A 25,769-nucleotide genomic window follows, 5' to 3' on the forward strand; every position below is an offset into this window, starting at 1 on the left:
CTGGGTGGATTGGTGTTTTTGTGAGATTACATTTTTTGTCCTCGTAAATGTGACCCTTTGCCTCAAAACGGTATTAAGTCGGGATGGTTAAGATTTTGAAAATTGAATTTATAGCCAGAAATATCAGACTTGTGTTGAGTTTGTATGTTTTATTGAGGAGAATGGATACCATATTTTTGGGTGCGAATGCCAACAATTTATATTTTTAACCTGTTTTAACATTAAATTCGGCTTTTAAGCATCTGGTTCGTTCCGACATAATACCGTTTTGAGACGGTGGGTCACAAATGATCTCTCCATTATATGTTTGACTTGTCATTACTTAATTAAAGATTTTAATGCTCATTGAGTGACAATCTGGGGTTCCTAATAGTTCAATTCATAGAGCACTGGCATCACACACAAAGGTACCAAGTTCGATCACAGGTGGTCGAGATTATTTTTTTTGTTGTCCCCTCTGCCCACCCAATGTTGATTGGGTAGCTGGGTCTGTTAGATCTGGCAGAAAGTACTTTGCGGTAGACTATTGCCTTTCTATTCCATTTCACACTATAGAACTTGGGATACATTCTGGCTTCATGGCCTTGAGCGACTTTTGTGACAATCTCAGTGTGTTCCTTTAGGCGGGAATACTCTTCAACAGTCGTAACGTCACTTCCTTCCTAATGACGCATGGTAACTTAGTAACATTGGCTCTAAACTATCGGAACAATGGCGGACGCCGTAAGAAACATTTCTCCATCGAGCATAAAAGCTTATCCAGAGGGGGGAAAAACCCCATACATTTGATCATATTTTGACTTTTACACATTCTGATCACAAGGCATATGAAAAGTTCTAGCCAGCATGAAGAATAAAAAGCAATGAATTTTTTTGTTTAGAACCAAGATGGCCGCCGTTGCCAGGTGGCGTGACATCAGACTATTGAATCGTATTCTGTAGTGGTGTCAGTGTGGGACTTTTTAATGGTGTCAGATAAGCTACAATGATATATAGCTCTTGAATCTGCTTCTGATATCTGTTGAAGTATTCCCCTTTGTCTCTCAATTCCTTTGCTGCTAAATATTTCAGGTCTAAATCTTTTCACTCTCCTTTCTTCTTTTTAACTGGCGCTAAAGAAATGACCTAAATTTTTTATTTTAAAAATTTGAATGAGCTTTTATATAGCGCAATATCCACTAAATGTGCTCAAAGCGCTTTACAAGGGGTCCCTGGTCAACACCAACACTTAACATGTAGGACAGGACATGCCGCCTTTTAGGCGATATTACAATTTTTCGGACAAAGACAACGCTGTTAACGACTAGGTACTCATTTTACACCTGAGTACGGTGAGAGAATGTGAGTAAAGAGCCTTTTCCAAGGACTCAACTATGTGCCGAGCGCAAGGCTCGAACCCAGGACCTTCCGATCCGAAAGCGAGTGTCATACCACTAGACCACATAGCCGCACCACCATTGCAAAAACACTAAAACAAATCTTATTTTCCTTTGCCTGCCAGTGCTGAGTCAGAGGGGACTCTATTCCATCTGGACTGGGACCTCTACGGCAACGTCATCCCCAGCAAGAGTCGAGTGGAGCCCCAGGCATCCTATACCATCATCAGTCTGCGGAAACAGACAGAGGGAAAATGGGGCAGATTGCTCAAACAGAAAAACAAAGTAAGTCCAGTTTCGTTTTGATTTCTACTTCCTGGGTGTTGTTCCTGACCTCCCATAGTGGGCAGGGAGGTACATACTGTGTCTTCTTCTTCTTCTTCTTCTTCTTCTAGGTTCCATGCCGGGTCCAGGCTTCGGATACTGCATGAATTATCTCTCTCCATTCCTCCCTGTCTCTTGCTTTTTCAAACAGCTCTTGGATTGTTAGGTTGGTGAAGCCCTTCAGTTGGTCTATGAGTGTTTTTCTTTGTCTCCCCCGGGCGCGTTTACCAGGTATTTTTCCACAACTTGCCAGGTATTCATTCTTACCTTTCCTTACTATGTGTCCGAAAAAGGATAGTTGTCGATCCACTATTAAGGGTCTTAGTTTCCTTTGTTGGTATGTTTGGTTTAGCACTTCTTCGTTCGTTTTGTGTGCAGTATACGATATTCTCTGCATCCTTCTCAAGCACCACATTTCAAAAGCTTCAATGTTCTTTTGTGTTTCTGCATTTGTAGTCCAGCTTTCGCATCCGTATAACAAGATTGTGTCTTCTATCCCCCTCTAAATGTTTTCCAACTTGCTTTCTATCTTTGTCTTGGAATGAGATTACTTAGTTTTGTCCTGACCCTGGCCCCGAGTCCCTGGCTGGGTGGAAACTGTTGAATGTAGAGCTTTAATTTTGGGAGATGATATTTTATTCCTTGTAAATCATCTCTCTCTCTCTCTCTAACTCTCTCTTTCCCTCTCTCTCTCTCTCTCTCTCTCTCTCTCTCTCTCTCTCTCTCTCTCTCTCTCTCTCCTCCTCTCTCTCTCTCTCTCTCTCTCTCTCCTCTCTCTCTCTCCTCTCTCTCTCTCTCTCTCTCTAACTCTCTCTCTCTCTCTCTCTCTCTCTCTCTCTCTCTCTCTCTCTCTCTCTCTCTCTCTCTCTCTCTCTCTCTCTCTCTCTTATGTATTGTTATTTTTATATTTTTAACATATGACTTATAAACATTTAAGTGAATTCCTCTGAGTGGGATTTTGTGCTTGTGTCTGGATGAGACTTTTAGGTGATCCCAAACTAAGTACTTTGATAATGTGCTCGTGGAATCTACATCTGTTTCCTATTTGAACCAATTCCTCATCGTCTTACCCTTTCTTTTTTCCATTTTCCAACCCGACTGACTGCCAGATTGAGAGGGTAGTTTACGTCCAAAACAGTTTGATTTGATTTGTGCGGCTATGTGGTCTAGTGGTATGACAATCGCTTTCGGATCGAAAGGTCCTGGGTTCGAGCCTCGTGCTTGGCGCATAGTTGAGTCCCTGGAAAAGGCTCTTTACTCACATTCTCTCACCGTACTCAGGTGTAAAATGAGTACCTGGCCGATAACAGCGTTGTCTTTGTCCGAAAAATTGTAATATCGCCTAACAGGCGTTATGTCCCGTCCTACTTGTTAAATGTTGCTGTTGACCAGGGACCCCTTGTAAAGCGCTTTGAGCACGTTTAGTGGATATTGTGCTATATAAAAGCTCAATTTAATTTAATTTATTCTGATGTGCCAATTTTTTATCCCCCAGCCCCCCAATCTGAGTCCAGACTTTGATTACCTCTGTGATAGCGATGAAGACGAGGAAGATGACGACGAGAACAGTCCGGGCCTGACTAAAAAAAGAAAAGGTAGATTTGACAAATTGAATAGATAGGTAGATTTGACAAATGGAATAGATAGGTAGATTTGACAAATTGAATAGAAAGGTAGATTGACAAATGGAATAGATAGTAATTGACAAATGGAATAGATAGGTAGATTTGACAAATGGAATAGATTGGTAGATTTGACAAATGGAATAGATAGGTAGATTTGACAAATTGAATAGATAGGTAGATTTGACACATTGAATAGATAGGTAGATTTGACAAATGGAATAGATAGGTAGATTTGACAAATGGAATAGAAAGGTAGATTTGACAAATTAAATAGATAGGTAGATTTGACAAATGGAATAGATAGGTAGATTTGACAAATGGAATAGATAGGTAGATTTGACAAATGGAATAGATAGGTAGATTTGACAAATTGAATAGATAGGTAGATTTGACAAATGGAATAGATAGGTAGATTTGACAAATGGAATAGATAGGTAGATTTGACAAATGGAATAGATAGGTAGATTTGACAAATGGAATAGATAGGTAGATTTGACAAATTGAATAGAAGGTAGATTTGACAAATAAATAGATAGGTAGATTTGACAAATGGAATAGATTGGTAGATTTGACAAATGGAATAGATAGGTAGATTTGACAAATGGAATAGATAGGTAGATTTGACAAATTGAATAGATAGGTAGATTTGACAAATTGAATAGATAGGTAGATTTGACAAATGGAATATTAGGTAGATTTGACAAATTGAATAGATATAGCAGGGTTATTGATTTTCTGTAAAAGTTAAAGAATTCTGTAAAAAAAAATAAAAGAATTGTTTTCAAAGTTCTGCTCTTTTCTCATTATTACAGCATGTTTTATAGCCCATTAAGAAATTAAGGAGAAGGCACCGGTGTAAGATAAAGAACTGAACAAGTGTGTATGAAAGGTGCCCAGACAAAGCAAGAAAGAAAAATACAAGAAAAAATCCATCTCAAAAAAATTAGTCATCAGTTAAGACTGATTTTTTTGGAATGTTTTTTTTTCTTGTATTTTTCTTTCTTTGTCTGACACCTTTCATACACACTTGTTCAGTTCTTTATAGTCCATTCTGGCTGTATTGTTATAAAATAGATTCACCATGATGACTCGGTGGAGTTCCTGACCTCCCATAGTGGGCAGGGAGGTCTCTTACTGTATCTTCTAAACCCCTATATCTGTTTTCCAAATGTTTGCTGTCTTTGTCTTGGGATGAGATTACTTGGTTTTGCCTTTTCCCTTGCCAGAGTCTTTGGCTGGGAGGGAAACGGTCGAATGTCTAATCTTAATTTTGGGAGACGGTTACTTTTTTTTGTGTGTGTAAATCAATGCACTGTTTTATTTTTCGTTTGATAATGACTTAAAAATGTTTTGAGTGTATTCCTCTGAGTGGGATCCTGTGCTTGTGTCAGGATGATACTTATAGATGATCTCAAACTACGTACACTGATAGTGTGCTCTTGGAATCTACATTTGTTCCCTATTTGAACCTTTCTTCTTTGTGCTTTTATATCGGGCAATATCCACTAAATGTTCTCAAAGCGCTTTACAAGGGGTCCCTGACCAACAGCAAAATTTAACATTTAGGGCGGTACATGACGCCTGTTAGGCGATATTACAATTTGTTCAGACAGAGACAACGCTGTTCACGGCCAGGTACTCATTTTAGTCCTGAGTACGGTGAGAGAATGTAAGTAATGAGCCTTTTCCAAGGAACCTGTCAGCCTGAATAATGGTGTGAGTAGCCACAAAGAAATGGGACATGTATGCAGCATGTGCTGACTGAGATGTCAAAGGCATTGAAAGTGGAAGAGAAGAACGAAAGGATGTTGGTGTCAGAGACGGGTGTCTCTTGGTGTGTGCCCCGTGCAAAATATTAGTTTTAAAATTTGAATGGAATTGATGTGTTGCAGAATCGATGCATTGTAAATACAGTCAATAAGACTGTCTTAGGAGATGTTTGTTAAAAAGTATTAAACAAAGATGTAAATAGTAGCTTTATTAATAATAATAATAATAATCTTTATTGTCCAAATAGGCAATTATTGTTAAGTTAAAGCTCTTGTAATAGGCGAAAAAAGTAATTAAAATAGTGGTAATAATGATGATAATAATACTGATAGTAATGATGATAATAATAATAAAATAATATAAGAAGAAGGAGAACAAAATACGTAAAATTTTGGGCTCAAAATCTTTCCTCAACCAACAACAAAAACAAATATAAATAGTAAAACCTCGTGACAGCAGTGACATGTATTGATTCCTTGTGCAGTCGGATTTGTTTCTGACTCCTCTATCCACCCAGCACTGATTGAGTAGCCGGGTCTGTTAGATCTGGTGGAAAGTACCTTTTCATGTGATAGCAGAGTGATTTCAGCGAGGATTTACTATTTCTACTTGTTCCCACCATATTCAATTTCTTTATCGATATTCCTATTTTGTTTTAACTTTATAAGTCTTTGTATCTATTTGTCCACCAGGTATATTTGAAAACCTCAAGAAGATCAATGCAGTGAAATTGTACTCGTCGTCAGAGGAAGAGAGCGATGAATTGGCTATGTATAGTCACAGCGATAACGATGAACCAAAGATTGACTACGATAAGGTGTTAAAATCCTGTATGGCCCACAAGTAGGCACGGAATGTTTAAAGGTATGACCAGGAGAGGTAGTAGTAGTAGTAGTAGTAGTAGTAGTAGTAGTAGTAGTAGTAGTAGTAGTAGCAGTAGTAGTAGTAGTAGTAGTAGTAGTAGTAGTAGTAGTAGTAGTAGTAGTAGTAGTAGTAGTAGTAAGCCTCGCAGTCTGAATGACGCTTGCTGAGAATTGTATGATTCAGTTACAGATTTTTTAAAACCTCGATGAGTATAGCTGCTCTCTCCATCCATGTTGTTAATTGTTTCCATTGGTTACGGTCCTGGGTCAGAGTTTTGAGGCTGTCAAGATCTTGTTGTGATTTTAGTACGGAGGACACTACAGTTTTTCTTAGTTCTTCGGGGATTAATTCGGCCTCATCTGAATCTTTCAATTTCTGATATGTAGAGAGATCCTGGACCAGTGGACATTGTTAATTTGAGTTTTAATTGTCGTGGTAGGTATCTCATTACTTTCTAGTTGCAGTGAGCCTGATTGTAAGATCGGTTCTATGACTTCTTTTTTCTTTCTTTATCTTTATCCTCTTGGTGTTTGATCAGCCCATAAGGCTGACACGGTGGAACGCCAATATCTCTCGATTGGAGGCCATTTTTGTCATCTGTCCCCAAGACCAACCACTAGCTTTCATTTCTCTTTCGATGCTCCTCCTCCAGGTCTCCAGTGGGCAGCCCCTTCTTCTCATTCCCTGGAGGGTCCACCTGAGGGCTATCCTGGGAATGGCACACGGATCCATTCTGAGGACATGCCCAGCCCATTTCCACCTTCTCCTCTTTACAGCTTCAGATAATGGTTCAATTTCAGTACGTTTAGCCAGTTCTTTGTTGGAATTACTTTTGGCCAAAATATCCTCAGGATCCTTTGTAGGCATTTGTTTTGGAATGCATTTGGTTTTTTAGAGATGATGCCTGTCAGTTTCCATGATTCTGACCCGTAGAGGAGAACAGATAGAACGTTTGTTTTGAAGAGATGTAGCTTTGTTTTGGTGGTGATTGTGGTGAGTTTCCTTGATTTTCTCTGACTACCCAAGTCAAAGTGAAAACTAAGCTGATGGAAGCAGTGGGCTTGAGAAAGTTTTGACTTAACTTATGCCTCTTGGCTCCTGGCGGAGCATAGGGCCTCAACAGCACTCTTCCGTCTTCTTGTCCTTGGCACAGACCTTTGCATCACTCCAGGTAAGATCGGAGACGCTAAAATCTTGGTGAAGGCTTTTCCTACACGTCTGTTTTTGGACGACCCCGTTTCCTCTTGTGGGTTCCATTCGAGAGCCTGCTTGGTTATATTGCAGGGCTCTTTCCGCAGAAAGTTTTGAACCAAAATTAATACAACAGCTTCAGAAATAATAAAATAATTTTAAAACATTTATAAAGTGCAATAGCAAAACTCTTAACATGTCGGAGGAAGCATGTCGCCTGTTAAGAGTTTTTTTTTCCTGCTCATTTTATACCCGAGTGCACTGAGAATGTGAGTAAAGAGCCTTTTCTAAGGACTCAACTATGCGCCGCTCAGAGCAGGACTCAAACTCAGGACCTTCCGATATTAACACAAGTGTCATACCACTATACTGCATAATGCATAACACCAACCAAACGTTTTAGGCTCTAAACTCTTCTTCAGACAACTTTCTTCTTTTTTTTTTTTTCTTGTATAATTTTCTTTTTTTTTAAAATATTTTTTAGACATGCAATGAAAAGGTGTTAATGTTAAACTAAAACTTCGAAGAAATTTTTTAGAATTTAAACTTTCTTTTCTTTTATTCACCTTCTTTCTTTGAATTTAGGGCCAATTCTTGAGAATGAATGGAGAGGATTTCTACAGAATCATGAGGAAGTCGTGAAAAGGAAATGAAATACTTCATGAAAGGCTTGTGATACCATGTATCATGTACTGACATCGCCATCACTATCATTTGTGTTCATAATTCTCAAAGTGATGTTCATTAATCCTCATTGCCATTGTTGTCATTATCATCATCATCATCATCAATATCATCATCATCATAATCATCAATATCATTATCATCATCATAATCATCAATATCATTATCATCATCATCATCATCAATATCATCATCATCATAATCATCTTCAATATCATCATAATCATCAATATCATCATCAATATTATCATCATCATCCTGCTTGGAATCTGTCCGTCTCTGAAGACAACAGAGATTGTTTGGGACAGTTTGTTTGGTGGTCCCATAAGCTCAGTTGGTACAGCTCAGTTCTCGCATCACACACAAGGGAACTAAGATCGATGCCCTATGCTGTCAAGATTTTCTTCTGACCCCCCTTGTCTAGCCACCAGTGAATAGGTAGCTGGGTTTGTTAGATCTGGCCGAAAGTACATTACAATTACAATAGACATTTATTTGAGGGGGTCAGTTTGTTATTGAATGGCAGCACCTGCTATGGCTGAACAGGTTGATTTTGGGGGATGCAGATCCATTTGAAGTTGCAGGGGAATTCTACATCAGCCTTTCCTGTTACTACTGCCACTGATACTGCCCTCTGTTACCTGCTTTGTCCTTTCTCATCCTCATCACATCCCCACCACATGTTGTCAATCATCACCGTTTTACCAAAGTGAACGCGGCACAACAAATCCGTGGACCTTGTCTTTTTTTAGGTGCTAAGATTGGTGATACTGCTGCAATTCAATAGTACCTATAGATAGTTCGAAGATGACGTCACTCAGGTCTTTGTTATTGTTTTTTGCCATCCGCGTTTATGAGTAATGCTCACTGAACTGTATTAACCTGACTATAAACGTTCATGGATACACACTGTTTTGTGTGTTGGTCCGTTATACTTCCGGATGGCAATGTTATGAGCTTCTTAGCCAAGCGCATACTATCTATACGTTGTTTTACGTTTGTTTCGATTTTTTTTTCCCTTTCTTTATTTCATCATTCATTTTTCAGGGGGTTGAATGGATTTTCATTAATAAATTATCGCAGTACTTAATACCATTTTATGTAGAAAATATAATAATAATAATAATAGATCTTTATTGTCAATAAATATGGCAATTTGTCATTTAGTTACACTTGTTATAATGTTAAATGATAACTATAACATTGAACAGATATTTCACTCCTACTTATTTTTCTCTCTCTCTCTCTCTCTCTCTCTCATTCACTCACTCACTCTCTCTCTCTCTCTCTTCCTCTCTTTCTTTCACAGGTGCTTTATATTTGTCATTGTTTTAGTTTGTTTGGTTGTTTTTGGTCTTTATTTCATCATTCATATTTCTGGGAGATGAATGGATTTTCATTGCTTCCTAATCTATAACGATATTAACTATTACTACGCATAGAGAATATAATGTATTCAAGATGTATTGAATTTTGTTTCTTTTTTATAGGGTTTTTTTTCTTTCATTCTTTCATGTTGTATTTTTAATTTTAAGGTGGTTGGGTTTGTTTTGCGTGTAATCGAACTTGGTACCTTTTGGGTATGAAGCAAAGACCGTACCGCTGAGCCACGCTGCCCTCGAATGCAGTCGAATTCACTCCGGTGTTTATTGTTGTTTTGTTCTAGACAGGCGGAGATAATCGATTTTCACCAAATTGACATGAATTATAAGAATCTAATTTCTGTCAACCAGTATATATATATATTTTTTCATTTTACAAGACTTTTTTTGGAAGTGTAAATATTGCCACTCGAAGCTCAAAAGAAAATAAATAACAATGTGAAATTGAATGTAAGCTTCAATTTAATCAACAAAAACAGATAATGTGGACGTTTCGAGTTTCCCCTGTATCAACAAAACAGGATGAAATACTCCAGACGAATGAGATAATTTTCTCATTTGTCTGTAGTGTTTCATTCATTCTGTTTTGTTGATAAAGGGGAAACCCGAAACATCCACATTATCTGTTTTCATTCATTAAATTGAAGCTTACATTCAATTTCACATTATTTATTTTCTAGGAAGTGTGAATTTACTTATCTGGTGTTTTTAATCGATGACTTTACACGTATTCCTTGCTCCAATTTCTTGGGCCACATAGTTTAAATAGAAAAAAAAAGGAATGAATGTTTTCTAGAAATAAAAGGTTTATGCCACAAATTGGCCTTCACAGGATTTGAACTCGCGTCACACGAGTTATCAATCATATATGATGCAGATGCAAACCCTATCTTTGCGTGTAAACAGTCCTCTGGATAACAGAATACACATTTCCTTTTTGTATGCTGATTGAGAATGATTGTTTGAGAGTATTTGTATGTAATTGATTTCCTTTTTTTTTTCTTCTCCACAATGAGTTTATAAAGAAATATTAGAATGTTGAAATCAACTTTTGTTTCATGCCATTCCAATTCCAACTTTTCAAACATAATTTTGTTAACTATTACTAAATCCACTGTCTGGGTGGGGATCCTGACCTCCCATAGCGGGCAGGCTGGGTGGGGATCCTGACCTCCCATAGCGGGCAGGCTGGGTGGGGATCCTGACCTCCCATAGCGGGCAGGGGGGTACATACTGTGTCTTCTATCCCCCTGGTTGGGGTTCCTGACCTCCCATAGCGGGCAGGGGGGTACATACTGTGTCTTCTATCCCCTTATATCTGTTTTCCAACATGCTTTCTGTCTTTGTCTCGGAATGAGATTACTTGGTTTTGTCCTGGCCCTGGCCCCGAGTCCTGGCTGGGAGGGAAACAGTCAAATGCATAGTTATTGTTTTGAGAGATGATATTTTTTTCCTTGTAAATCATCTCTCTGTTATGTATTATTATTTTTATTTTTAATGTATAATGTAAGCATCTGAGTGTATTCCTCCTTGTTGGATTTTGTGCTTGTGTCTGGATGAGACTGATAGGTGATCTCAAGCTAAGTACATTGATGGTATGCTCTTGGAATCTACATCTGATCCCTATTTGTTCCCAATTCCCCTTTGTCTTACTTTCTCTTGGGTGCTTTAATTGTAATTCCAGAACTTTCGACTATCCCATTTTCTTCCTTTTTACTGGCGCTGATATAACCTAAATGTGTTGCAAGCGCCGTATAACCCTTAAAAACAAAAACAAACAAACAAATCCACTTAGCAGTGATGGTGGAGCTGGATCTGTGGTGTTACTTAGATGTCACTCTCACTCAATCCTCTACGGGCCTGCTGGCACTTGAGGCAATGCAAGGGATCTCCACCTGGTCCTGTCAGCAGCTATTCTTGGGGCCATCTCGAGGGACAGACCTCTCTGCTTTAGATCCCTCTCTACAGTACATCTCCAAGTCTCCTTGGGGCGGCCTCGTTTCCTCTTTCCTTGGGGTGTCCATCGCAGAACCTTCCTTATCAGTGTTTCATCAGGTCTGCAACAGACATGCCCCAACCACTGCCATCTTCTCCTTTTAATGAGACTCTCCAGAGACACCACTTAGCTCTCACTCTCAGGTCCTCATTAGATCTGGTGAAACTTTTTTTTGTTTTGGCAATAGAGGTACTTATTATCCAAAGTGTAACAAGCAGTCGGCGGGCAGGAAGTCACTTGTTGTGTCCTCTCTCCCCCTATATCTGTTTCCTGAGTTTGCTTTCTTTCTTTGTCTTGGAATGGAATTACTTAGTTTTGTCCTGGCCCTGGCTGGAGTCCTTGGCTGGGAGGGAAACCACCAAATGTATAGTTATAAGCGCCATATAATCCTTAAAAACAAAACAAAAACCAAACAAGCAGCTTATGCAGTGAATAAGCCTCGTACAATGTAGGTTGGTTAAAAAAAACATTTTAATTTTATTTACAGACTATCTTATTGCTTCAACCAAATAAATATGGCAAAACCATCAAAATTTGAATCTCTCTCTCTCTCTCTCTCTCTCTCTCTCTCTCTCTCTCTCTCTCTCTCTCTCTCTCTCTCTCTCTCTCTCTCTCTCTCTCTCTCTCTCTCTCTCTCTCTCTCTCTCTCTCTCTCGCTCGCTCTCTCGGATCAGCGCCAATAAAAAGGATATATATTAAAGTCAGAAGAAGGGGACTAGCTGAATCAAAGAACAGAAAGAAAAGTTCTCCTTATACAAAGGGGGGGGGGGAGGCACTCAACTGGGTAAATAATAATTAATATTATAATCTAAATAATTGTTTTTAATTTAAGCCCTTCTAACACAGCGTTGTCAGAAGCCATTGCCAAGACATTCCATGAATAAGTACAGGTAATCTATCAAAAGAAATGTCAGATTTCAACAGGAATCACCCATGTTGTCCAAATGTGCAAACTGTGAGTTAATAGCAATCTTGCCCAAAGAAGAAATAGAAATGAAATAGCCTGAAACTGGGCTCAAACCCAGAACCCACAGGTCACAGTGCAATGCCTTAATCACTTGGCCGCCGTGCCCCATAATAATAACAATGATGATAATAATAATGATAGCAAGGTTAATAATAATAACAATTAGTAAAATATAGAGAAATGATATATAAGGAAAAAAATGAATCTCTGACTGTCTGCCTCATCCAAAGACCCAAAGCAGGGTCAGGGCAAAACCAAATAGTCTCATTCTAGAACAAGGACATCAATATAGGTGGAAGGGGAAAGAGAGATAGAAGCAAATAAGACGATAGGGGTAGACTATTCTGGATCAAAAGCGAAATCCAAGAGTCTTCATCCAGGGTCAGGGCAAAACTTAAGTAATCTCATTCCAAGACAAGGACAGAAAGCAAATGGAAAACTGTCTTTATGTCTTTAAGGGTTTTACGGCGCTTGCAACACATTAAGGTCATATCAGCGCCAGTAAAAAGGAAGAAAATGGGATAGTAAAAAGTTCTAGAATTACACTTAAAGCACAAAAGAAAAGGTGAGACAAAGGGGAATTGGTTCAAATAAGAAACAGGTGTAGATTCCAAAAGCACTCTATAGTACTTAGTTTGAGATCACTAAAAGTCTCAAACTAAGTACTTTGATCACTAAAAGTCTCATCCAGACACAAGCACAGGTCCCCGCTAAGAGGAACACACTCAAATGTTTTACAAATCATATATAATATAAAGAAAGCAGAATACAGTGCATAACAGAGAGATGATTTACAATGAAAAAAATATCATCTCCCAAAACTAACTATACATTAGACTGTTTCCCTCTCAGCCAGGGCATCTGGCCAGGACCAGGACAAAACCAAGAAAGAGAGATGGAAGCAAATAAGACGATAGGGGGAGACTATTCTGGATCAAAAGCGAAATCCAAGTCTTCATCCAGGGTCAGGGCAAAACTTAAGTAATCTCATTCCAAGACAAGGACAGAAAGCAATTGGAAAACAGATACAGGGGGATAGAAGACACAGCAAGTACCTCCCTGCCCACTATGGGAGGCCAGGAACCCCACCCAGAGATTGAGTAAGTAGGTTGAGTAAAGTTGGGTTTTTCCCCGAGTTGAAAGGTTTTCGACCAAAGCCATTAATAATGTAATTTAGATGGGTGTGGATAAATAAGACTATATTAAATAGAATATATTTGAAGACTGGTTTTCCAAAACTCCCTAACTCTGTTTTTCCCATTTTTGAGATATTGAGGATTATTTCCCCTACAATTTCTCATTCGGTCTACTATTTGTATCATATTAAAACTTCAAATTCACACTCAAATCTAGGGAAATTCTTGTGCCATTTGATGCTTAAAATAAAGTTTACGTTTCAATTTATCTCATGGATGGAAAATCTCAAAAAGTAGGAAAATCAACTTAACGTGTTGTGGAAAACCAGCCTTTATTTGCATTAGAATCAGATCTATCATCAAAGTGAATCCAACATTCGCAAAAGCACAACAGTTTAACAACAGGTCATTATATTAGAAATTTAATGGTCAACGATAACCAAGCGCGTAGTGAATGAATTATATAAAACCATAAAATAATCTACACCATCAACAAAACGAGTGACTTTTTCCCCAGGGACTTACTATGCCATTTAAGACTTATCTTCTTTAACTCACTCAACCCTAAAACCGACTATATCCGTGGTTTACCTGGGTTTACCCCATGCCTATTTATTACATTTTTCTGAGACAAATTATAGACGTGGTATCAAAGCTAATGCTCTTCACTTTTACATGTTATGGCTGTTGAATAAAACTATCTATGCACATGTTCATTTTTTAATACATTTTTTTTTCTCCAAATTTGAAAAGTAGCAAAAATCTCTAGGATTGAGTGAGTTAAGGCAGATACCATATCATCCCTATTAAGGGCCCCCCCCCCCCCCCCATCCCCTCCACACTTGGTGATACAGCAATTGTGAGGTCTGTCAACAACACTAGGACTATAAAATATGTACGCATCACCTTCAGCCTGCAGCCATTTTGGTGTACACCAGAGACGCCAGATAGCAGTATTCCCTTAGCTACTTTTATTTTTAACTTCCCTTCTTCCTTGAAAGGGTCAAGGTCATGGGCTAGTTTCAGTTCATGGGACACATTTTCTTCATTCTGTCTGTAACTGTAAAAATAAGAGCACCTTTTAGACTAAATTTTATAAGGACACAGTTCGTTCACTTGATAGGGATGATACGTTTTTGTTTTATTGTTTTAAGGGTTTTACGGCGCTTGCAACACATTATGGTCATATAAGCGCCAGTAAAAAGGAAGAAAATGGGATAGTAAAAGTTCTAGAATTACAATTAAAGCACAAAAGAAAAGGTGAGACAAAGGGGAATTGGTTCAAATAGGAAACAGATGTAGATTCCAAGAGCACACTATCAAAGTACTTAGTTTGAGATCACCTAAACGTCTCATCCAGACACAAGCACAGGCCGGAACTAAGAGGAACACACTCAAATGCTTACAAATTATATAATATAATATGTAAACTAAGCATAATACAATGCATAACATAGATGATTTACAAGGAAAAAAATATCATCTCCCAAAACAATAACTATGCACTTCACTGCGTGGAATCAGCGCTATTTCAGTTGGAACTCCCAAGGGACCAATAACCCTCCCTGCTCACTACCTGCATGAGGTCATTGGAGTTCAACTGGTATCAGGCAGTGCCGTGTCCAATGGGGGCAATTATGGAAATTTATGGTCTTATAATATGTCTGTATAGCGGGAAAACAATAACAGACTCTTTCACTTCATTATTTTGATTTGAAAAATCAGTTGTCTTTCTAAACATCAGTGAAAATTTGACATTCTTGTGGTTAATAGTTTTCTTTGAATATCACAAATTGTTGATCTAATTTTAAGCGCTTGTAAATTATGGTGCACTTAAATAAAAAATTTGTTATTCAAAACTCAGCGGCAGTATCTCAAGAATTTTAATAAATATCAAAAGTACATATATGCATCTATGTCCCTGTGCAATATTATCATATTGGCAGTTGATTTTCTTGATTTATTCATGGTTTAGTAAGTTCTGTATATTGTTTTTACCAATTCCGTTCCTCTCAAACAGTTGTATTGATCATAACAGTAAACTGATATGATTTAGTAAATAATGAATTTAGTAAATAATGAATTTATATAGCGCCTAAACATCCACGTTAATCGTGCTCTGCGGCGCTTTACATAATAAAAATAAAAATAAAAATGTTTAAAAACAACAAAATTAAAAATCACGACACTACATGATACACAATAAGCATGCATACAAAAAAAAAAAAAAAACAGAATCAAAGCAACATCCATTTCATGAAAAATAAGCCTCGCGGAACAACTCAGTCTTCAGACATTTCCTGAAAGATGATAAGTTTTCACAGGACTTTGTCCGAGGACTAAGTGCGTTCCATAGGCGTGGAGCTATGAATGAAAAGGCTTTTTCACCGAAAGTGGATTTTGAGATGGTAACTTTTAGAAGTTGGGACTGAGATGATCTTAGATTTCGAGTGGGTTCATATTTTTTAATCAGTTCCTGCAAATATTCAGGAGCCAATCCATCCAGACATCTAAAAACATAGCACAATATTTTAAATTCTATCCTATACTTCACAGGAAGCCAGTGCAATTCCTGGAGAACTGGTGTTATATGATCTCTTTTTTTCGTTAATGTTATAAGTCTAGCCGCTTTATTTTGAATTTTTTGTAGTTGATGAATTAATCTACTTTGACAGCCAATGAGAAGGGAATTGCAATAATCTAATCTGCTAGTAATAAACGAATTAACAAGCATCTTTGTAATATCTTCATCAATATAATGTCTGATTCTTCCAATGTTTCTAATGTGATAGTTACAACATTGGCATATTTTTTTAACATGATCTTCCATGGATAACCCTTGATCTAAATACACCCCAAGATTTCTCACACAAGAACTAGGTTTAATAGCATTTTCACCCACTAGTATCTCATTTGTAGATATTTTTGAGAGTTGATGCCTATTTCCAAAAATTATCATTTCCGTCTTGTCATCATTAAATTTAAATTTGTTTAGTTTCATCCAATCCTTTATGTTGGCAATGCAATTTTCCATAACAGATACTGATGACAGCTCTTTATGTCTTTATGTGGTAAAATAACTCAATAAAGATAATATTTTATTGACCAGTAAAGACTAAAAACCACTATTGTGTATGATGTCAATATCTCAATTTACTATCAATCTGCCTATAAAGTATGACTTCTTTACAAGAAAAAAAATCAATCACCCAACAAGGTTACTGGACATGTTACAAATATTGCAGTATCAATAATCAATTACAACTAACACTAAACACTGGTTCTTTTAAATTAAATGATTTGCTCAAACAGACGGACATAGTATGTGGACAAAAGAGGATTCAAAATTATGAGGGCATATAGTTTATTCCAAGTAGTAACCTTTTTCTCCTTATTGACCAACTACATTCAAAACGAACACACTGTCCATACAGGTTATATAGAATCATCTCCTTTCCTCCAAGAATACACATTTAGTCATTGTCTTATAAAGTCATCTGATAAACCAATGAACTCCAGTCAGTAAAATTTAGAGATAAAACAATTGAATAACAACCAGAGTGAAATCAGTACAACACCACAGGCATACCACAGCAGATCATTTAAATTTTGGGAACACATTCACTTGTGCACAAAAGGAGAACTTGAACTTACATTATATTACTTATTCAACATGCAAGAATACCCTAAACATTGACACCTATATGACACTATAAAGTCGGCATTTCTTGAGACAACCACACAAAAGCAGTACCGTATACATCTTCAAACTACAATGCCTAACAGTCATAAAAAAAAATAATTTTGACTTGAATCGTAAGGGATTTAAGTATAGAAAAAAGTTATCAAGCCATTAAAAAGTTGGCTTTCAAATGTGCCCAAAACTCATAATATTTAAATCAGTGAAATGCTTAAAAAATAATATTAGTATTATTTTCGTCTGATGGTTTATTATTTATTCCTAAACTGATATTTGGACATAATTCATGGCATGGAATACTATGGGAGAGAAAATAAGGATCTCAACAAGTCATGCCAAATATGAAATTTACAATAAAAAATTCATATCTTTCAAGGTTTTACTGCCCGGACAACAAAACTTGGCATGTGTCAAGATCATCATTTTACTTTATAATGATGCTTGTTTCAATCATTTTCTGCCGCTGGGAATTAAAATATTGATATGCAAATTACAACAAATTAATTTCATTGATAGCTCAAAAACCACTAAATTGACACCTCTCTTATGAGCAGCCTTAAGAGGATACATTATTATCAACCATGGCATATGATGAAAGAAACCCTTGCTTTGCTTGTGGTGAGGGAACAATTTTCATATTTGTGTTAGCAACTGAGCAATACCATGAAATATTGCAGCTATTAATTACAATCAGCGGCATCACAGATTCCTACTGACCGCTACCTGTTCCACCCATGGGCTGACCCCACTAATGGGGTCAGGTTGACCTAGCACTGAAATACCGCTCAGATGGGAAAATGCCACGCAGTGACTTGACTGTTTCCCTCCCAGCCAGGACCCTGACCAGGGCCAGGAAAGAAACCAAGTAATCTCATTCCAAGACAAAGACAGAAAGCATGTTGGAAAATACATATATGGGGATAGAAGACACAGTATGTACCTCCCTGCCCGCTATGGGAGGTCAGGATCCCCACCCAGAGGGATGATACGGTTTAATAATACAGTGGAATCCGTATAACGTCAACACTTTTAAAGTCAACAAATTTTCTGTTCTTTATCGAATATATAATAATAATAATGATATTTATATAGCGCTCAACTTCCACATAAGTGCTCAGCAGCGCTTTACAATATTAATTGTCATTCATACATTCATTCTTTGACAATTTTGAGAATACACATGAAGAAACAAACACATACACATGCACACAAACTCAATCACAGATTCATTTACATTCATACATGAACATATACACACATACTTACACCAATATTACTCACTAACATTAGTAACATATTCTAACGAAACACACACACACACAAAAAAAATATGTTCCATTGATAATTGAATAACTAATACTGTGAAATTGAATGTAAGCTTCAATTTAATAACAAAAACTGATCAAATGAACGTTTCAGGTTTCCCCTTTATCAACAAAACAGGATGAATGAAACACCACAGATAAAGGGGAAACCCGAAACATTCATTTGATCTGTTTTTGTAATTAAATTGAAGCTTACATTCAATATCACAGTATTAGTTATTTCTTTGAGCTTCAAGCAGCAACATTTACATTGATAATGGATAAATTCAACCTTTCCTAAACTCAACCAAATCTCTCTAGTCTCGTCCAGTAGTGTTCGATTTATTAGGATTCCACTGTAATGTGCTATGACTGATGTAAGCACTGAACACATGGCAGACGTAATGGGTGGGTCATTGCACCAGTTCCCCCCCCCCCCCCTCCCCCCGTGTTGTAAGCCTGGTTGGTCGATCAAGGCTAGTTAAAGTTATCATAGATATGAGAGGAAAGAGGGAAGGGAAGTCACTATCACTGAGCAGCCATCTTCTTGTAGGCCTGGGCTGTCTTGAACATCTGGGGCAGGGTCTCGCTTCGATCATTGACACAGCCTGAAATGGACCAGACGGAATAGGAAGATTAATAATAATAATAATCATTTGTCTTAGAAAAAAATGCAATAAATAGGCATGGGGTAAAAGTAACCCGGGTAAACTACGGATATAGTCGGTGTTAGGGTTAAGTGAGTTAACATGCTCAATGCACTTCATAACGACATTTATTTCCCCCAGCAGGCCATATGATATGGATGTGTATTTCCATTTCATACAGTACCTACCAGTTGCCTTTTCAATATCCTTTTTTGTACTAACACTCTAATAGTATCTGTGTACTGCCTGTGTACCCAGGTGATATGTGTAAATTGCCTTACCCAAGGACACGCATGGGTGCCAGCAGGAAAAAGTGCTGAAACCTGAAACTAAAATCTCGACACTTTGCCAAACCTGAAAATGTTCCTACTGAAAATACGGCCTAACCTTTACTATTTCATCACCGTTTTTATACCATTATTAAATGATTACACCCCAAACATATTGACACAATGAGGAAATTAATTTGATTTTAAAACCAACTTATAATACATAGTGAAATACTCACAGTGCAGTTGGATCACGTTTTCGAATTTTTACCGATTACTGTACACATAAACCGGAGGTATTTGACTTCGAGACATCGCGAAACCGGAATTCCGGCATGAACCGGAAAATGGCACCCATGAGGACACGGCGTCAGGTCCAGCATTTTTCACACGATCATTGTCACCCATCTTGCTTAACATTGTTTCGTGACAAGATGAGACCTTGTACCGTTGTAGAGCTATAGAAGGACCCTACCAGAACTCGCACCCCACCACCTGGCCGAATACCAGGTCTGTGTGTGATATGGCAGTACTCACCTAGCAATGCATTTGTAGAGGAGCAGAAAGCATTTGTGTTTTGTCCCATCATCCCCTCCTCAGCAAATACCGGCCCATCATCCCACATGAGGTCAAAGAGACCAACTGTCTTCTCTCTGCCCGTCAACCTGATTATTGTTATAGAATAATAATAATAATAATAATAATAATAATAATAATAATAATAATATGTTTGTTTTTTGTTTTTAAGGTTTTACAGGGCTTGCAACACATTTAGGTTATATCAGCGCCAGTAAAAAGGAAGAAAATGGGAAAGTAACAAGTTCTAGAATTACAATTAAAGCACCCAAGACAAAGGGGAACTGGAAACAAATAGGGATCAGATGTAGATTCCAAGAGCATACCACCAATGTACTTAGTTTGAGATCACCTATAAGTCTCATCCGGACACAAGCACAAAATCCAACAAAGAGGAATACACTCAAATGCTTACATTATATATAATACAAAAATAACAAATATAATAACACACATAACGGAGAGATGATTTACAAGGAAAAAAAATATCATCTCCCAAAACAATAACTGTGCATTTGACTGTTTCCCTCCCAGCCAGGACCCCGGCCAGGGCCAGGACAAAACCAAGTAATCTCATTCCAAGACAAAGACAGATAGCATGTTGGAAAACAGATATAAGGGGATAGAAGACACAGTATGTACCTCCTGGCCACTTTGGGAGGTCAGGATCCCCACCCAGAATAATAATAATAATAATAATAATAATAATAATAATAATAATAATAATAATAATGATGATGATGATAATAATAAATATTGTACCTGTATCTATAATGTCTAAAGCAATGAATAAAAATGAATATATAATAACTTTTAAAAAAATAACTTAAGACCCTTCTTCAGCCATACCAAGAATAAACATTAATACATCACATGAAATCTATCAAAGGCTTTTCAAAAGTTTTATTATGATGATAAAATAACACGAAACAAGCCACAAAACCTTTTTAAACCAAATTTCAAGGTCCTTGGTGATTTTCTTCAGTCTAAGCATATTTCTATTTTATCATTATACTTGAAAATCAGTTGAAAATCGAGGGTCATTCTTGAATATTAGTTTTTACAGTTACTGAGTTTCCTCTTTTTTTTTTTTTTTTTTTTAAATAAAATTAAAAGATTATATTTTAACCTTGAATTGGACAAAGGAAGGGTTTGGCTGAAATAACAACGCTAATCATCCCACATTGCAGATCTCTATGAACGTAATGGCTTTGAAAGGAGTTTTCATCCACACACCTACACACATACAAACACATAGACACACACATACACACACATACACACATCACTCATTGCAAATCTCCATGAACGTGATGGCTTTGAAATAAGTTTTCATCCACACACCTACACACATACACATACACACACAAACACACAACACACATCACTCATTGCAAATCTCCATGAACGTAATGGCTTTGAAAGAAGTTTTCATCCACACACCTACACACATACAAACACATAGACACAAACACACATAGACACACATACACACATCACTCATTGCAGATCTCTATGAACGTAATGACTTTGAAAGAAGTTTTCATCCTTATGAAGTAATTTATTTTTTGTAAGGATAAAAACCACTTTGGGTCATTATATTCAATATATTACACAAACAGTGTCTTGCGAGGCAGGGAGAGCGAAATGACTTACAAATGTCTCTTAAAGCAGGTGTCTTTCAGTTGCCAGTTAAAGATCGTACCAATGTACTACAGCTACACAACCCTCTCACGATTTTCCCCCCTTTACCTGTTCTCCAAATCCAGAACATTGAGAACATCATTCAGGAGTCCAAACTTGAGTTCGTAGTCCTCTTTGTTACTGGCGGTTAGAGACGGTGATGCGTTGATTTCAATCAGCCAACTGGGAGAACAGGGCATGGAACAGTGTAAAAAAAGTGATGAAAGAAGAAATTAACTTGCAATGTCTCATAAAAATATTTTCCCTTAAACACCAACCCATTTTCCAGATTTTCCCCTCAACACCAGACCATTTTACAGATTTTCCCCTCAACACCAGACCATTTTACAGATTTTCCCCTCAACACCAGACCATTTTACAGATTTTCCCCTCAATACCTACCATTTTACAGATTTTCCCCTCAACACCAGACCGTTTTACAGATTTTCCCCTCAACACCAGACCATTTTACAGATTTTCCCCTCAACACCAGACCATTTTACAGATTTTCCCCTCAATACCTACCATTTTACAGATTTTCCCCTCAACACCAGACCGTTTTACAGATTTTCCCCTCAACACCAGACCATTTTACAGATTTTCCCCTAAACATCATTCCCATCCAACATAAAATTGATTTTTTAAACCCTTAACTCAAAAGGAATATATACATACTATACATAATTTTGATCAGCAAAACAAGCTGTACAACACAGCATTATAGAATCCAGACAAAACAAAAACATATACGTACACACGCATGCACATACACACATAAACAATAATAATAGTAATAATAATATATGGTTTTTATATAGCGCCTTGCCCCATATCTCAACAAGCTCAAAGCACTAAACAGTAATGTGACAACTTTCACTCAAACATACAACCACTCAAACATGCAATATGAAACAAAGCAATTTAATTCTATAGTTATACAAGAGTTAAGAGTTGTGCAGCTATGTGGTCTGGTGGTAGGACACTAGCTTTCAGATCAGAAGGTCCTGGGTTTGAACTTCGCTCGGCACATAGTTGAGTCCTTGGAAAAGGCTCTTTACTCACATTCTCTCACCATACTCAGGTGTAAAATGAGTACTCAACTGTTAACAGCGTTATCTCTGTCCGAAAATATTGTAATATAACCTACCAGGCGTCATGTCACGTCCTACATGTTACGTGTTGCTGTTGGCCAGGGACACCTTGTAAAGCACTTTGAGCACGTTTAGTGGATATTGCGCTATACAAAAGCTCAATTATATATTATAGAATCCAGACAAAACAAAAACACATATGCACGCACATATGTACACGCACGCACATATGTACACACACACACACACACACACACATAAGAGGTAACACACTTACGGTTTGAGATCCGAGTCAATAAGAATATCGTAGCCGTACAATTCAAAGCAATGCTTGTCATTGATCATCACTTTCTGGCAGGACTGGAGACTCAGGAGGAAGATGTTGGTCATATCCTGAAACACTTTGTTTACCTGGCAACAACAAAAAAAGGTTATCATTTTTAGAAAAAAAAACAACATTGAATGTTTCATATAACATTTCTACAGTTTCATCATCCTTGATGCACAGAATTTTGAATTGAATTGCTTAGTTGAATGTGAATTTTTGAGATAATTTCAAATCCTTTTTTTTTCTTAAACTTTGTTAATGAAGTTTATTTAATTGATATTGGGATAGGTATTCAACTTATTTTCATTATGCGGCGGCTATGTGGTCTTGTGGTATAACACTCACTTTCAGATCAGAGGGTCCGAGTTTCTAGTCTCGCTCTGAGTGGTGCATGGTTGAGTCCTTGGAAAAAACTCTTTACTCACATTCTCTCACCATACTCAGGTGTAAAATGAGTACCTGGCTGTTAACCGTGTTGTCTCTGTGGGGAAAAAATGCAATATCACCTAACAGGCATCATGTCTCACCCTACATGTTTAAGTGTTGCTGGCAGCCAAGGACCCCTTTGAGCTTTGAGCTCGTTTAGTGGATATCGCACTATATAAATGCTCTTGTTTTTGTTTTTTTCTTTATGAATCATAATATGATATAAAGAATGTTTCAGGTTGAAATCGTTGAAATATTTTTCTTCCTCTTCTTCTACTTCTCCAATGTTATGTAGAAGCCTCAAGTTTGATCCCCGAACGACGATTGATCAATTTCTGATCTTACCCTATCCTGTCCATGCTTGGCAGTCAGGTACCTTCTCAGAGCCTGAGTTGACCACTTGCATCCTTTCTCAGGATCGTAGTCTGGAGCTGTTTTCTGTATGGCCACATTGGTCAAGTGAACATCTGGATTAGGGTTGAGGGTTAAGGTGAAACTGCAACCACAAAACGCGACCCTCAATCCGATATTGTGTTAACATGAACCAGATGACAAATAGCAAATTTTAAGTTAAAATGGTAAAAAAAAGTGAGAATTTTCCTTTTAGTTCTTTAACAAAAAATAATATTTTTCCTCAATATGTGACCCAATGCCTCAAAACGGTATCATATTATTGGGATGATTAAGGTGCTGCAAATCGAATTTTTAAAAAAATACATTTTTGTTACTTTCTTCAAATTACTTTCAGATCAAAAAATCAGAATCAACATTCCATCCATTCATCCCCAAGGAGAAATTTTTCTTTAAGGTCTATTCCTAGGGAAAAACTAGAATAATCCAGGCATTAGCCACAGTGAAGCAAAGGTGACTAGCACAACGTCACAAGGCGCAGCAGGAGGAGTTGAAATTGGTACCTACTGGCTACAAAGCAAAAACCATATCCATATGCCATGCTAGGGGTGTTCTGATAGCTCAGTTAGTAGAGCCGTTGCTTCATGTGCACATGGACCAAGATTGATTACGGATGAAGTCAAAAAAAATTTCTGACTCCCCGTGTCCACACAGCAGTGATTGGGTAGCTGGGTCTGTCAGACCTGACAGAAAGTACTTTTTGATAGACTGGCATCCTATCCAAAGGGTAGCAATCAATTGCTTTTGTCTATTTCATGCCTCAGAAACCAGGGTTAACTCCAGTTTAATGATCTGAAGGACTACTTTAGATGCCATGCTTCCCCCTGTATCATTGTGGTTTAATTGTAGTATTCTAGGGTTGAATTTAAAAAGTAAATCAAGCATCAAGACAGTTTGGACAGAACTGTTGCTTGTTGCTTATTTGTTCTTTGAATATTTCATGACAACAAACATCCAGAAAGGATACAGGCATCCTCAATAGAGTCCAGGGAATAGCGTGTGTTGGAAAAGCGTGCAAAGCCACTACGGTAAAGCCATGCTTTCAGGGGGTTGTACTGGAATAAAAACAAAAAGAGACATTATCATGACATGCACCAGCTTTAACAAATTTCAATATTGATGAAAGATCAAGAATAGGTAGTAGGAAAAAAATGTATAAAATAACAACTGTTGCTTATTTTACTTTGTGTAAAAACTTCATTACATGAGCTTTTAATTCAGAAATGTGAGTGGAGCAGGCACTTATGTTGATAATAACAAGAAATGAAGTGAGTAGGAAAGTGCCAGAAGATAATGGAGAATAAAAACTTTATGGCGGCGATGGGGGCTCAAACTGGCGACTTTACTGGTACGACAACTCTGCCTCGCCGGACAGATTGTGACTCTACCGTATAAGCTATCCATGGAGCTATCCACGATCGTGGATAGCTCATATGGTAGAGTCACGATCTCTGCAGCCAGGTGGAATTGTCTTACCAGTAAGGTTGTGGATTCAAGCCCCCATTGCCGCAGCGACGTTATTATTCTCTGTTGTCTTCTGGCACTTTCCTACTCACTTCATTTCTTGCCATAACATGAGTTCCCTTTTTAAAAATGTATACCTTCTGTTTCCTATTGATTATTTAAAACACTTCTGATACTTTTTACATTATTTTTTTTTAATCAAACCTTCAGACTGCAGAAATAAAATTAAAACTACGACAGAAACAGTTGAAAAAAAAATACAATGCTTCCACATGCAGACCTTCAAGCACACCCATCCACATATTCTGTTTAATCATGAATGACATGAACTTCACATTTACACGTCATGTCTCGTTCTACATGTTATGTGTTGCTATTGGACAGGGACCCTTTGTAAAATGCTTTGAGCACATTTAGTGGATATTGCACTATATAAATGCTCTAGTTTAAATCATTTTGATTATATTCTGCAGTGACAACATTTTTTTATAACAATCAGATATGAGTCTTACCAAAATTCCACAAAAGTTCGCAAAAAAAAAAAACCCATTGGCT

General features: G+C 37.4%; 2 protein-coding genes across 3 annotated transcripts in view; one reads left to right on the plus strand and one right to left on the minus strand.

Moving 5' to 3' along the window:
• The window catches only part of LOC144976635 (uncharacterized), an 83,064-nt gene extending 73,766 nt beyond the window's left edge, over positions 1-9,298 (plus strand). The window contains exons 50-53 of the mRNA XM_078920935.1: positions 1,502-1,661; positions 3,196-3,295; positions 5,788-5,959; positions 7,736-9,298. Coding sequence (XP_078777061.1) covers positions 1,502-1,661; positions 3,196-3,295; positions 5,788-5,942 — 415 coding nt within the window. The 3' untranslated portion in view covers positions 5,943-5,959; positions 7,736-9,298. The remainder of the gene's footprint in view (positions 1-1,501; positions 1,662-3,195; positions 3,296-5,787; positions 5,960-7,735) is intronic.
• A 2,367-nt stretch (positions 9,299-11,665) lies between these two features.
• Positions 11,666-25,769, minus strand: part of LOC144976636 (putative tubulin polyglutamylase TTLL9) — a 30,408-nt gene continuing 16,304 nt past the window's right edge. For both annotated transcript variants that reach the window (XM_078920936.1, XM_078920937.1), the window contains exons 9-14: positions 24,718-24,805; positions 23,685-23,806; positions 22,863-22,996; positions 21,564-21,677; positions 19,773-19,900; positions 11,666-18,927 (exon numbers count right to left, since the gene is read on the minus strand). In XM_078920936.1, the coding sequence (XP_078777062.1) occupies positions 18,848-18,927; positions 19,773-19,900; positions 21,564-21,677; positions 22,863-22,996; positions 23,685-23,806; positions 24,718-24,805 (666 nt within the window). In that variant the 3' untranslated portion in view covers positions 11,666-18,847. The remainder of the gene's footprint in view (positions 18,928-19,772; positions 19,901-21,563; positions 21,678-22,862; positions 22,997-23,684; positions 23,807-24,717; positions 24,806-25,769) is intronic.

The sequence above is a fragment of the Berghia stephanieae genome, chromosome 7 (assembly GCF_034508935.2).
Source record: "Berghia stephanieae isolate SIO BIC M18660-M18661 chromosome 7, UCSD_Bste_1.3, whole genome shotgun sequence".
NCBI lineage: Eukaryota > Metazoa > Mollusca > Gastropoda > Nudibranchia > Aeolidiidae > Berghia > Berghia stephanieae.